At 46.4% G+C, this 12,893-nt stretch overlaps 1 protein-coding gene across 5 annotated transcripts in view; it reads left to right on the top strand.

Moving 5' to 3' along the window:
* atp8a1 (ATPase phospholipid transporting 8A1) overlaps positions 1-10,778 on the top strand; it is a 96,684-nt gene extending 85,906 nt beyond the window's left edge. For 3 of the 5 annotated variants that reach the window (XM_027022703.2, XM_027022705.2, XM_027022702.2), the window contains 5 exons: positions 5,340-5,428; positions 5,696-5,788; positions 6,395-6,486; positions 8,036-8,129; positions 9,222-10,778. In XM_027022703.2, the coding sequence (XP_026878504.2) occupies positions 5,340-5,428; positions 5,696-5,788; positions 6,395-6,486; positions 8,036-8,129; positions 9,222-9,225 (372 nt within the window). In that variant the 3' untranslated portion in view covers positions 9,226-10,778. Of the gene's footprint in view, positions 1-5,339; positions 5,429-5,695; positions 5,789-6,394; positions 6,487-8,035; positions 8,896-9,221 lie in introns of those variants that run through there. The other 2 variants (XM_027022706.2, XM_027022708.2) reach the window with 1 other exon arrangement.
* The last annotated feature ends 2,115 nt before the right edge of the window (positions 10,779-12,893 follow it).

Genomic DNA, 12,893 nt, shown 5'->3' with positions numbered 1-12,893 from the left:
ACGGACACGCGCCAACGTGCGACCATGCACGCAAGCACATGCGCACGCACTCCCATGTGCGCGTGCTTCGGACGTCACAAGCCATCACGAGCAGAAAGAAACGCCGCAGCTGCCTTAGTGAAGAGACAGAAGGAAAAGAGGACAAAAGAATCAAGGCTCCACAGATGAGAGGAGAGGTGGAGTGATGGAGGTACGGGGTAGAACGATGGAGGGATGGAGAGATGGAGGCACAGTGAGTGGGAGATGGAGGGGTAGAGAAAGGGATGATGAATAGAAAGATAGAGATAGGAGAGGGCTGGAGAAATGGAGGGATGGAGAGATGGAGGCACAGTGAGTGGGAGATGGAGGGGTAGAGAAAGGGATGATGAATAGAAGGATAGAGATAGGAGAGGGCTGGAGAAATGGAGAGATGGAGGGACAGTGAGTGGGAGATGGAGGGGTAGAGAAAGGGATGATGAATAGAAGGATAGAGATAGGAGAGGGCTGGAGAAATGGAGGGATGGAGAGATGGAGGGACAGTGAGTGGGAGATGGAGGGGTAGAGAAAGGGATGATGAATAGAAGGATAGAGATAGGAGAGGGCTGGAGAAATGGAGGGATGGAGAGATGGAGGGACAGTGAGTGGGAGATGGAGGGGTAGAGAAAGGGATGATGAATAGAAGGATAGAGATAGGAGAGGGCTGGAGAAATGGAGGGATGGAGAGATGGAGGGACAGTGAGTGGGAGATGGAGGGGTAGAGAAAGGGATGATGAATAGAAAGATAGAGATAGGAGAGGGCTGGAGAAATGGAGGGATGGAGAGATGGAGGCACAGTGAGTGGGAGATGGAGGGGTAGAGAAAGGGATGATGAATAGAAAGATAGAGATAGGAGAGGGCTGGAGAAATGGAGAGATGGAGGCACAGTGAGTGGGAGATGGAGGGGTAGAGAAAGGGATGATGAATAGAAAGATAGAGATAGGAGAGGGCTGGAGAAATGGAGGGCTGGAGAGATGGAGGGATGGAGAGATGGAGGGATGGAGAGATGGAGGGAAAAACTGCAGTTGAAAGTTTGGTGCTGCTGCTGGAAGGCTTTGTGTTTCACCCACGGGACTCAGGGCTCACGTGATCATTATTTACACTGAACCGCATGTTCAGCGTGCGCGCGCATGTCTGTCTGTGTGTGTGTGTGTGTGTGTGTGTGTGTGTGTGTGTGTGTCCTAACATGTTTGTAGGTTAACGCGCCTATAGGTTTGGTTCAAATGTAAACTGATGCTCACATTATCTATGGTCTTTGTCTTGTTGATATCTCTCTCATAAATCTACGTTTCTTGCTTGAGAAGTTTGTGTATCTGTGGCCTGCAGTTACCTCTGATCCTGCTCCTCTCTTTGACTCTCTGCTATGAATGTGTGAAGCCTGTACATCTGCACCTGTGTGAGTGAGTGAGTGAGTGTGTGTGTGTGTGTGTGTGTGTGTGTGTGTGAGCGAGTGAGTGAACTGTAGAACTTTGTTCCCCAGCAGAGCGACATACTCCTCTGTGCGCAAACGCCCGTCGCACTTACCGGAGTCAAGTTATTTGTTTTCACAGAGTTTTATCACTGGAGTTGACGTTTGTGGTGTTCGCAGTTTTTACTGTAGCTGTTTGTGTTGTCACCGAGCTTTTACTGTACCTATTTGTGCTTTCACTTTTTACTGAGTTCCTTCTCCGACGTCCCGCATGCCTGTGTGCTGAGGTTGCATGCTCTGTGCTGAGTGACGGCAGGACCGCGGGATCCAGCGATGGGCCAAAACGTGTGTTTGTTTTCCATAGCGGAAGCTGTGAGAGGGGTCAAAGGGCTCGCGTTCTCCTGCCTTGTGATGACAGCGTCAGAGGACTGGTGGATCTGCAGGCTCTGTTTGGAATGAGCCTCTTATTTCTTTCACACTCGGGTCTCCCTCCCTCACCTGCGCACGCTCACACACCCACAAACATGCACAGGAGGCATTAAGTGAAACTCTATTCTATGAATTCTCCTTCAATTCCTCTAAACAATTGAGTTTCCTTTCTTACCACTGGCACACAGCACCCTCTGTACCAGTTAAAATGCACATTACTAGCCTGCTTAAATGAAGTTGAGACATATTTGATGCATGAAGTTTTCTAATTTGTGTGTGTTTGCATGTGTGTGTGTGTGTGCGTGTGAGTGCGTGTGCGTGCACGCGCATGCACACGTATGTCAGTCATCAGTCTTCAGGGCCAGAAGAATGACCAGGGGAATGACCAAGCCTGGCTTGTTCTGCCTCACATTTACCATCACAATGGCTGGCATTAACATTCCTGGGCCTACATTATCACTTCCAGGCATGAGCAGCCAAACACCACTCTCCCCCAGCACCATAGATTAGTGCAGCCAGGCATAGCTAATCCACCCCTGTCAATCACACTGCAGAAAAGTTAGACACTGGACAGCTCGGTAAACACCGACACGTTGGCTAGTCCAAAATCAGAAGAACAGTAACAAACAAATCAAAACAAAACCTTTTTTTTTCCTTTGATCCGCTTGGCTAGTTTTGACCGTTCCGATTTCCATGAAGTCAGTTTCACTGGAGGAGCATTGTATAATTCAACTCGACCAATCATCCAGAACTCTATTCAGCAGTGACGGCCATGTTTTCGGTTTTATTTACCGTTACAGCCGCGTGGGTGAGGCCGTCTCGGCTAGAATGGTCAGCAGCAGTGTTGCCCAGACTGAAGCTATGGCGGGCGGCGGTGCGGTGGTCTAAGAGTGCTGTGGGCAGTGGGAAGAGCGGTAGCTGCTGAGCTGAGCAGTGGTAGCGCTCGGAGTGGGTTAGCCACTGTTAGCTTTGGCCTGGAAAGCACAGGAGAACAACTCTGTACTCTGTGCTGAAGCTCCACACCGGAGACTTTTTTTTTTTAACCGAGGCTTACTGGATGTTATGTTGCCACACCTTTTATTATTTTTAATAAATCACAGATGTTTGTGTAATTGTGTATGTGTGCACCATGTGGGGGGGTGGGGGGGTGTGAATGTCTAGTAGACATTGACTCTTGATGGGCTGTCAAAACAGTGTCTGGTGCTGTGGACGGCTCTGTTCAGCTGATGAGAGCTGGCCTAAGCAGTTTATTAGTTTACCCTAAAAACACCCCCACAGACTAGCCGGCTTCCACAGACTGCTAGCCTCCCCAAGGTGCTGATTTACTGTCCGGGTACCCTGATTTCTCCACAGATAAACACCCCCTTAAAACCCTGCTAAGCAATCAGTTTATAACGCGGACTCTAAAAGCAACGGGGAAAGGGAAAAATATGGTTAGCTTGTGAAAAAAAAGTTTTCCATCCGTTTCACCTTGTGCTATGAGTTTTTCCATCGCTATTGTTTGCTTTGTCGGAGTGTTTCTGTCATTAGACTTCCTGAGAAAATATTTACAGAGTTTATTGTTTTAGGATCATTTTTATGACCATTAACTTTGATCTAACATTTTCTGTGTATTCATGATGTTTGCGTTTGAAATAACTCTGTCCCTGCAGTACATTTAATTTAGTGTTACATTAGACCAAACTAAAAGTGATTAAAGTGCCATTATTAGAGAGAAAACCACCTGTGACCCAAGGGGCTGTTGAATTTCTACATGACATGAAAATATCAAACAATTTTCTCAAATGTCGCTTAGCAACACAGAACACAGTTGTTCAGTCAGGATCAGTGGGACATTAAGAGGGGGGGAAAGCTTCTGATTTCCACTCATTTGAGATTTCCTTTTCCCCATACGTTTTGTCAGACATCAAAGTCTATTGGGCCATAATGGTGAACAGCTTAGCTAATTTGGGAACACCTGAGCTCTTTGATGGCTCTGACACTGATTGGTGTGTGCGGGCGTGCCTCAGGGCGCTGCTTTAGGCCCTCGCCTGGTTTCCATTACAGGAAGGACAGCGTCTGGGGCCGCCGAGTTTGGACAAGTGGCACAGGCATGTAGTGTGAATCTTGATGTGAGGGGGCAGCCCGGTGCTCTTTGACTTTTAATGACAGACAGTTTTAGTGCAACAGGGCCAAAACAAACAGGGAATGTGCAGACGACTGCTTCAGGCTGCCCCACAGTGCAGACCAGAGAATCCCTGTCTCCTGACTCAGACCGCATGGAACCACACAGCTAGCGCACTTTTTTTCCCTCTGACTCTCTCTCTCTCTCTTTCTCTTTGTCTCTAATTCTCAAACTCAGGCATACCTTCCCAAGATAAGTTTGTCGTCTCGCAACCGCCTTAAAACGACCGCCTTTTCCACTGCTGCCAGCGGGGTCTGCGATACGAAATGTTTTACAGGGGAAACGTTCTCATCCGAATGCTTTAATTCCCAGTGAGATAAATATGTGAGGTTTGAGTACTTGAATATCATTACTTCATTAGCGAGCTGCCTGTGCCGCTCCTCGTCTCGCCCAATCCAAACAGATGAATGTCTGTTCAGTCCAGCCTTTCTATAATTCATGGGTGTATTTTGGCGCATAGGCTCATACTGGCCCTACTCTGGCCTTCATTTGGAATCATCGGTGGTCATTTGTTTTAGGTAAAGAATATTTTTAAAAGATAGCAAGTTACTCCTGCTCCAGCCTGAGATCTTCCAAACATCCTCCCCAGTCTGCCCGGTTCTGGCCAATAACCCAGACTGGGTGTATTTAGCATGCTGCTCTCACACCTGGTGCCATGCCTCTCGGTGTGAAGAGGAAAAAAAACAAGTCTCCTACCAACTTTTCATGTGGAAATCGGCCTACTGCACGTTCTTGGCAGAGCCTCCAGTCATAAATTATTAAATGAATACGGGGGGGGGGGGGGGAAATGTGAGTGTACACCCGTGAAATGAGCCATTCCCCTCCTCCCTGGTTCCTAGCCCAAGTTCAGCATTGCAGAAGTGCGTTGCAAACATTTACCTAATGCACAAACAAGCCTTCATAACACCGTTTGGCTTATGTTCAGCCTCCACTGACTGGTTCTGCTTGCCCCCACCGCGCAGAACCGCACCCTCTTGCGTGCCCTCATACACACTCACACTTGCATACACATGTCTGCGTTTTGGGTTTGTTTGGATGAAGAGAGACACAACTGAGCAGAGGGAAATGGCAAACATTAGCTAGCTGGCCACACTAGCATCAGCTAGCCATGAGTTCGGCCGTCTGTCCTGTTTCCCAGCCCCGGCAGACCTGTGTGGCTCGTACACACGTGCACGCAAGCGTTCGGTCCAGGCGGAAGAGTTTAGCCTCTCTATTCTTGCCATTCGTGTTTCTCAGTTAAAATTGAGCAACTGTCATGTGCACGCAACATATCGCTCATTACTCTCCCTCTCTGTGTGTGCACGTGGTGTGTGTGTGTTGTAGGCAGATATGATGTTCAGCTCCGGAGTGTTCTGGACGGGACTGTTGTTTATTCCAATCACCTCGCTGGTGTTTGACCTGGCCTATAAAGTGTGAGTTTCCCCATCAGCACAGCACAGCGCAACACAGCACAGCACAGCATGCTAATGCGCTCAGATGAGTGCGATGATGTAAAGACAAGGCATGTGTCCTTGATCGCACCTTGGTGCTGAAATGTGATTCTTCAAAGTAGAAGTAGTTAACGTACTTATGATTCACTCTGCATTGGTTTACAAATTTCACCAGTAAAATATTTTGGATTGTGACACAGGTCTGTGTGTGGGTGTGTGTGTGTGTGTGTGTGTGTGGGTGGGTGTAAGTATAAAAAAGGCATGCTTTAAGACCCTGGTGGATGAGGTACAGGAACTGGAAGCTCTGTCGAAGGACCCTGGAGCTGTGGTTCATGGGAAGAGGTAAGAAGCACACACACACACACCTTCAGAGCCACAGTTCAGCTTCAACATCAGTAATATAAGCTCCTTAGGACATCAGGGATGGCCAAATCTCAGCCCCCTGTGTAAAAATAGTGTTGGCGATCCACAAAAACACTAGTTCTGTCTTTGAGTTCTATTATCACTCTCTATTCTTGCTTGTCTTCTCTCTCTCTCTCTGTATTTTTCTGTGTCTTTTTCTCTCCGTATCCCTCGCTCGCTCGGTTGCTGGCCCTCTGCACTATGAGGTGCCGCGTGTGAAGCCAGCAGAGATGTGTTAATGAGAGGGGAGGAGGGCCCTCCCGGCACTCTTGGAGTGGTGCGCCTGGCTCTTGGCCGAAGCCGGCCGGCCGGCCGGCAGTACCAGAGACCACAGTCACAGGTCTCTGTAGGGCTCGGGCCTGCACGTCCCCGAGTCCTGTCGAAGGCCCCCCACCGCACCCCCGTCTGCTCACTGCTGCCACAGCAGAGAAACGTCCAACAGAAAATTGCCACAAGCAGAGTCTTCCTTACACTTAAGGAATGACCACAGATCTGTGTCTTTGTCTCTCCTCGTGTGTGTGTGTGTGTGTGTGTGTGTGTGTGCAGTTTGACCGAGAGGGCCCAGCTACTGAAGAATGTTTTCAAGAAGAGCACCGTCAGCCTGTACCGCTCGGACTCCATGCAGCAGAGCTTACTCCGTACGTCAGCGCGCATGCGCGCGCACACACACACACACATTCACACTGCACATGCTCACACTCACACCGTCTGTCAGACACACACTCCACCCTTCCCCCCCTGCACCACGGAACCACAGAAATGCAGGAGCACACATGCACCTGGCCACACCTCCCAGCCGCCATGCAGTGAGTGGCTGGGCAGTAGAAACAAGGAGGTCCCACCCATCTCGGGAGCAGGGCAGGCACAGGACAGCACCTGCCAGGTGGGCGGAGCAGCTGGACAAAGTTCTTGGCAGACAAAAACGAACAGTACGCGGAAAAATTTGTTTTCGGTTGGAGCGGGAAGAGTCGCAGCCTCGGACTATGTGAACACGCTCCTCACAGCGGCATGTGACACCCGGGCTCACAGAGGCCCTCACACGCACCCCCACATCAGGCGTGTGCAGGTCTCGGCATGCACGGCCTCGTCTCTCTCTCTCTCTCTCTCTCTCTCTCTCTCTCTCTCTCTCTCACACACACACACACCGTTCGGCTTGCACCGTTCGGCTTTGCCTTACTGGCCTGATTTGCGTTTGTTGGGTTGTTTTCGGTTGGTTCAGCTGCGTGCATGTGTGCTCATCGCATTGTTTTCGTTGTTTGTTCTTAAGTGGGGATGGGAGTCTGTCAAGTGTGATTTGTCCGTGTGCGCACACTCACCCGCAATTCACCCCTTAGGTGCCATTACAGTAGAAAATCCCCTCCCTATCGAAAATCCCCCACCGCCTACAGTTAACGCTACATTGAGACTTCACCTCTATGACCATCGTCTTGCATGTGTGTGTTTTGCTTTTATCAGTGTGTTTGTGTGTGCTCTGCTGTGCAGATCCGTTGCCCGACGGCCAAAGCCACATCTAATCATTTTCAATTTTCCGCTGTCATTCCCACAATGCACTGCTTTCCCCGGCCTCTTGCATGTGCCCTCCCTAGGCCAGCAGGTACAGGCCGAGTCAGTTCAGACATGAAGGTGAGTCCAGGGGTCAAAGGTCAGCTCTTGTGCACAATGTGGGTAGAAGGTGTCTGGTGTCTAGCCTGATGGGAGGTCGTGAATTGTGAAGCATAGGGTTCATAGGGTTCACCAAAGTGGAGAATTACAGTGGGTCAAAGACACGCCGATATCACCCCTTACGCGACCTGATCGTCACCAAGAAACATATAAGCCACCAAGAAACATGTAATAGAAGCAGGATCCATTTACCAGGCCACATCCAACACTGTTCCTTCAGATCTCCAGGGTTGACTTCAGCAAGCAGTTGAATCCATATCCAAAATGACTGTTACAATACGCTTTTTGGTTCTCGACCCTGCTTGTCCTTTTATTTGGAAGCTTACAGTCAGTCATATCAGCCAGTGCAGAAGCTCCGTCTGGCCCAAACATCACGTTGACTGATTTTTTTTTATTTTTTTTTATTTATTTTTTTTAGGATTGTATTTGTCTTTGTGTTTATTTTTTCCAAATCTATTTAAAAAAAAGTTCAAATCTTTTGAGATCTGTGTGGTATCTGCTGAGTCTTCTGTGTCCTTTCTGCAGATGGCTACGCTTTCTCTCAGGATGAGAATGGAGTGGTTTCCCAATCTGAGGTCATCAGGGCCTACGACACCACCAAGCAGCGGACCAATGAGTGGTGAGATCTGGCCCCCCCAGGCCCTCCCCCTCTGAGCCTCAGTCGTCAGTCAACTTTTTGAAGCTGCCAGAAGCTGAAAGCCCGTCAGTCTGTCTGTGTCCAGCCCGAAGTCTCTGGTTGGAACTACTGCAATGCGAAAACAAAGGAAACAGTGGAGAAGGGAGAGAGAGATCTGTGCTTTCAAAGAGATTTTTAAAAATAAAATAAAATAAATTAAAAAAGGAACAAATTTAGGATGTAGATTTGAAATCATTCCACTGCATCCCCAGCAGCTGTTAGGGTGGTTTAGGTTCCTGACGAGCACCAGTGTGCTTCCTCCCTCCTCTGACCTTCTCGTAATTTTTAGCGGTGAAGCCAAAAACGTGGGGGCAGTGCAGTTGAGGACGATGGTGTTGAACCCTTAGCGTAGCGGTGTTTAACCACGTCCCTCTAATCTGTGATAACATATTAACCTCACCCCCATTGCTCCGTATAACGCCAGCTCTCATAACAGCAGCAGTATTGAGCTCCTGTAGAAAATACAATCGCCAAAGAACACCGTTCTGATGTTTGGGAACCAGTATTTTCTGTTCCAGTCGTATTTGTAGTTTTGTCACTAAGTGATGCCCCTCTGCACTGATCTTAGACCACTGCAAACCCCCCCCAGTGTATGTATGCGCGCGAGTGTGCATGTGTGCGTATAAGTGCATGTGCATCCTTGGGAGCGCGCGCATGCACATGCGTGTGTTTATTGCTTTTTTCTTTCTTTCTTTTTTTTTTTGCATGCTGTAAAGTTATTATTTTCGCTTATTTATTTAATTTTTTATTCTTTTTGCTTATTTTTGCTTTTGCCTTTAGCCATAGCTGGCTCCTTTCTTTTTCTTGTGTGTATGTATCTTTTTTCTTTTTTTATAATTATTAATTTTTATTTTATTATTGTTATTAGTTTATTGTGCCTGATTCTTTAAATGGGATCTCCAGCGGCTGTTGTACCTGTGCCACTGCTACGATATACTACAATAGCTCTTCAGTCAGTTACTGCATTCCACATGGCCCACAGCTGCAACAATCACAGAGGTGCCTAACAGCAATGTTTTTGTTCCAATTCTTTAGGTAGGCAGGATTCTGTCCCCCTAACCCGTACAGACGAGATGCTTCTGTTGTGTCGCCCCATCCGGGTTGCTCCGGAGGAGCAGGGAGTGTGTTCAGCCCCGTGCGATTCGTCTGAAAGTCTTTTCAGTGATCTAGTTGGTTTGCGTTTGGTAATTGTCTTGGAGAGACAGAGAAATGACCCCTCGAAACTGTAGTGCCATTGCCTTGGGGGCGGACAAAGAGGATTTAGCCTGGTGATCCACCCAGTATCAAAATGACTTTGTCTCTATAGTTATTTTGTGAATTTGTATTTTTATATTGGAGAAGCAAAACTTTTTGGATTGACCTGCTTTGTAATGAGCTGTCGTTCTTCACTTTTGTTGTTAATCTTCGGAAAAGCGATGGTGGAGAATGAGCTTAGTTTATCTGTGACTAAAACGTGTCTTGTTAAGATTATTAAGGCTTCTCTTATTTATGGTCAAGCTTGCGTGCTGGTTCTCTTCTCCCTGTGGGAGAGCAGGTTTCGTACGTTGCGTGTGCTTTGCGTGTTGTCTGCATGTGCATGTGAGAGAATGCGCGGACGGACATTTCTGTGTGTGTATATGTGCGTATGTTTGAGTGCGCGTACCTGTTGTCAAGCATGTCTGTTAAATTAACCCCAGGGAGATTACTAACTGCTAGTTCCTCATGATGAAAATCTTGGTCTTTTTGTATGCAAGAAGGGATGCAATGTATGGGAACGGCTTGGGTGTGGATGTGTGTATGTATGTGTGGTGTGGTTATGAATGTATGAACCCCACACTTCGGTGTGGGTGTGGGTGTGGGTGTTTGAGAGCTGCTGCTTGCTCTTCCACTGTGTGACTCCAGGTGTAATTACAATGAGATATGTTCCCTGCATGACCTTGGGTGTATGTCAGATGGGAGTGTGCCTACGAGCGTGCATCTAAGCCTTTAGCCTGTCCCGAGTAGAGGTGTCCTTGTTAGTAACGCTGAGCTACAGTTTGACCCATGATGTTGCACAATGCACTGTTAATATCTGCAGTGGTGACTGAGCTCTGTGATCTGGGTAGTATTTGTTTCCAGTATTATTTTTACCTGGTTGTACCTACATGCTTGTACTTTTGTTTCAAATCTCATACAGTATAGCTCTCTTTTAAAACTACTATATGAGTGTTTTTCTTTTTCGGCTACTGTAAAGTGCAACTCCAGTGCATCTGTCTCCTGGTCTTTGCTTTCAATGGTGGTTTCTGTTTTGAGTGTTGCTGTTGTGGGTTCTTGTTGAAGCAAACGCTGGATGTTTCCTGACAGAACAGCAGATGAGTCAGGCTTCAGCACACCGTTGTCTGTGGACGTGATTGACTGCATGACTGGTTTAAATGTTAGTCGTACACCAGTTTTCTTTTTAGTATCAGTCACGTTAAACAAGAAAATGCACTTTTTAAATTTGTATTAACTTTGTTCTTTCTTTTATGTCTTCATTGTTTGATGATTGTTCAGCATGTTGGGACTGCAAAATTTTAAGTGTTCTGTCTTTTACTGCCATAAAGTGAAATAAACTTTACAACTTGAAAATGAAAATGCAAGATTTTTGTCATTAATACTGATATTTCATTTATTTATTCCTTATGCATTTAGCGAGTATTTTCAAATTCTATACATAATTTTACTGCTTTGTCTTGATATTTGCTCCAGAACATCCATGGACATGTCTACAAGTTCAGCTTGAGGCTTCCCTTCACAAATGAGGGTATTGAATATTATGACTCTTCAAACACAGACTCATTTACTATTAATCTTTGCTGTTTCCAAACAGCTACGGTGCATTGATCTATTTCCTGTCTAGACTGTCATAATGCATGTTATTCCATGTAATAAAACCTACGTACTTGAAACTACATTGGGACTCCATTATGTTTATTAATGGTGAAGCTAGTAAAAATGCTGAAATACAGCAGTGGTGTAAATTCCAGTGCCCCTCTTAAAAAATGCAATCAATCACGGCATCCCACCCTTGCTGGGCTGCACTTGTTCAGTTTGCCGCGCCGAGTTCTTCGGCGGGATGTTCCTCTCGGCTCGCTCTCCGGGGCTCATCTGCTCCCTGCTCTAAATCTGTTCAGGGAGAATATTGGGATATGAATTATTCTGACTGGACTCAGTCTGGCTTTTACGGTCTCCCAGCCACATGGTTCCCAACACAAATTCGGGAAGCCTGCATATCTTCAACATAGGGCTGGAAAGGAAAAAGGTTTCCACAGTAAAAAATCATCACAACAATCCTTGTAGTTATTCTATCACGTACATAATCACACGGAAGTTTTTCTTTTTCGTTGTTTGCTTGCTTCTAGTCCCCCCGAAAAATCAACAGCTGTTTTTGAGTAATTGAATTGGTAAGATAACAAATGGAGTATTACAGTGGAATGTAAACGTTTCTGCTTGTAATTTATGAACGCTGAAACGTTTCGGACTGTGCTGCTCTCCTATTCGTGCGGGGTGAGAAGGGCCTTCTGCCATAGCGGTTCGCAGGACAGCCCCTTTGCCCAAACGGCCGTGAGAATCTAAACAGGAAGAGGCGGTGTGGACTGGGTGAACACCCTAACCCACTACACGCACACTAAACCAATGCCATATCTGATGTCCCTGGTTCTCGTTTGTACTGCCGTGGGGCTGCACTCGGTTCCTGCCCAGCTCGTCTGGGGTTGGCTGAGCTGCTTCCCTTTCAGCCCTGCAATCTTAACAATTTATTACTGTTTGGAACTTTTACTGTAAATCAGTAACTATTATGTCAGTATAAAAACTGGTCCATCTAGGTGAAACTTCAGCCTTTGCCCACAGATTTTTTTTTTCCATCTTCCATAATAATCAATGAGCAAAACAATAAACATTTGCTTTGTATATTCATTACTATATATATATATATATAAAACTTTTTAATACTACAATGGTCATTTTGTGAATGACTCAAGTTATTGCTACATTATAGTGAAACTCTTTAACTGTGGCTTATAAATGGTCATTTTCTTTTATTTGAAACACTTGAACATAGCGTTTAATACTTAGGTGTGGTGTGTGGCTGTGCATTCTAGAAAAGTCTCTGGCTCGTCGCACTGCTCTAGTTGCTTAGACGTTTCAGAGGCGAGCGCTGCAATCAGTGCTCGCCGCAAGCCCAGCCAGAGTGGGTGCTGCTCAGGGAAACCAAAACCAACAGCGCTCAGGGCAGTTATTCAGCTTTATGTGAATTATGCTAAATGAAGTAGAAAACCCACATCAAAGCATGGAAAAACAAACTGTTGGAAACTTCAAAACTAAAAAAAAAACATTAAAAAAAAAAAAGTTTTTATGTTTTTTATGGTCCCAGAGGTAGCTGCGTGTCTTACTCAGTTGAAGCTGAGAGGAGTGATGAATGGGAAGAGATAGGGCTCTTGGTTCACAGAGCAAACATAATGTACTATACAGTACACGATGCCAAGGTAACTATTTATCTCATCCTATGTAGCAATACACCCTCCCCCTGACATACACAAACTGATGCTGGCGCTTGGCACTCTTTCCCAGTAAACCATACTCGTTTCTGCTCCCTTTTCTAGAAGAGCTTCGATTGTCAAAAGTTTTTTTTTTCCTAATCCCTGGTTTGCATTCATTTAAGTCAGTGAATGATGAATCCAATATGACTTTCTTTCTTACATCTTTTCCTTG

The sequence above is a fragment of the Electrophorus electricus genome, chromosome 12 (assembly GCF_013358815.1).
Source record: "Electrophorus electricus isolate fEleEle1 chromosome 12, fEleEle1.pri, whole genome shotgun sequence".
NCBI classification, from domain to species: domain Eukaryota; kingdom Metazoa; phylum Chordata; class Actinopteri; order Gymnotiformes; family Gymnotidae; genus Electrophorus; species Electrophorus electricus.
Note: the sequence above shows the minus strand (reverse complement) of the source record. Positions and strands in the feature narration are given on the sequence as shown.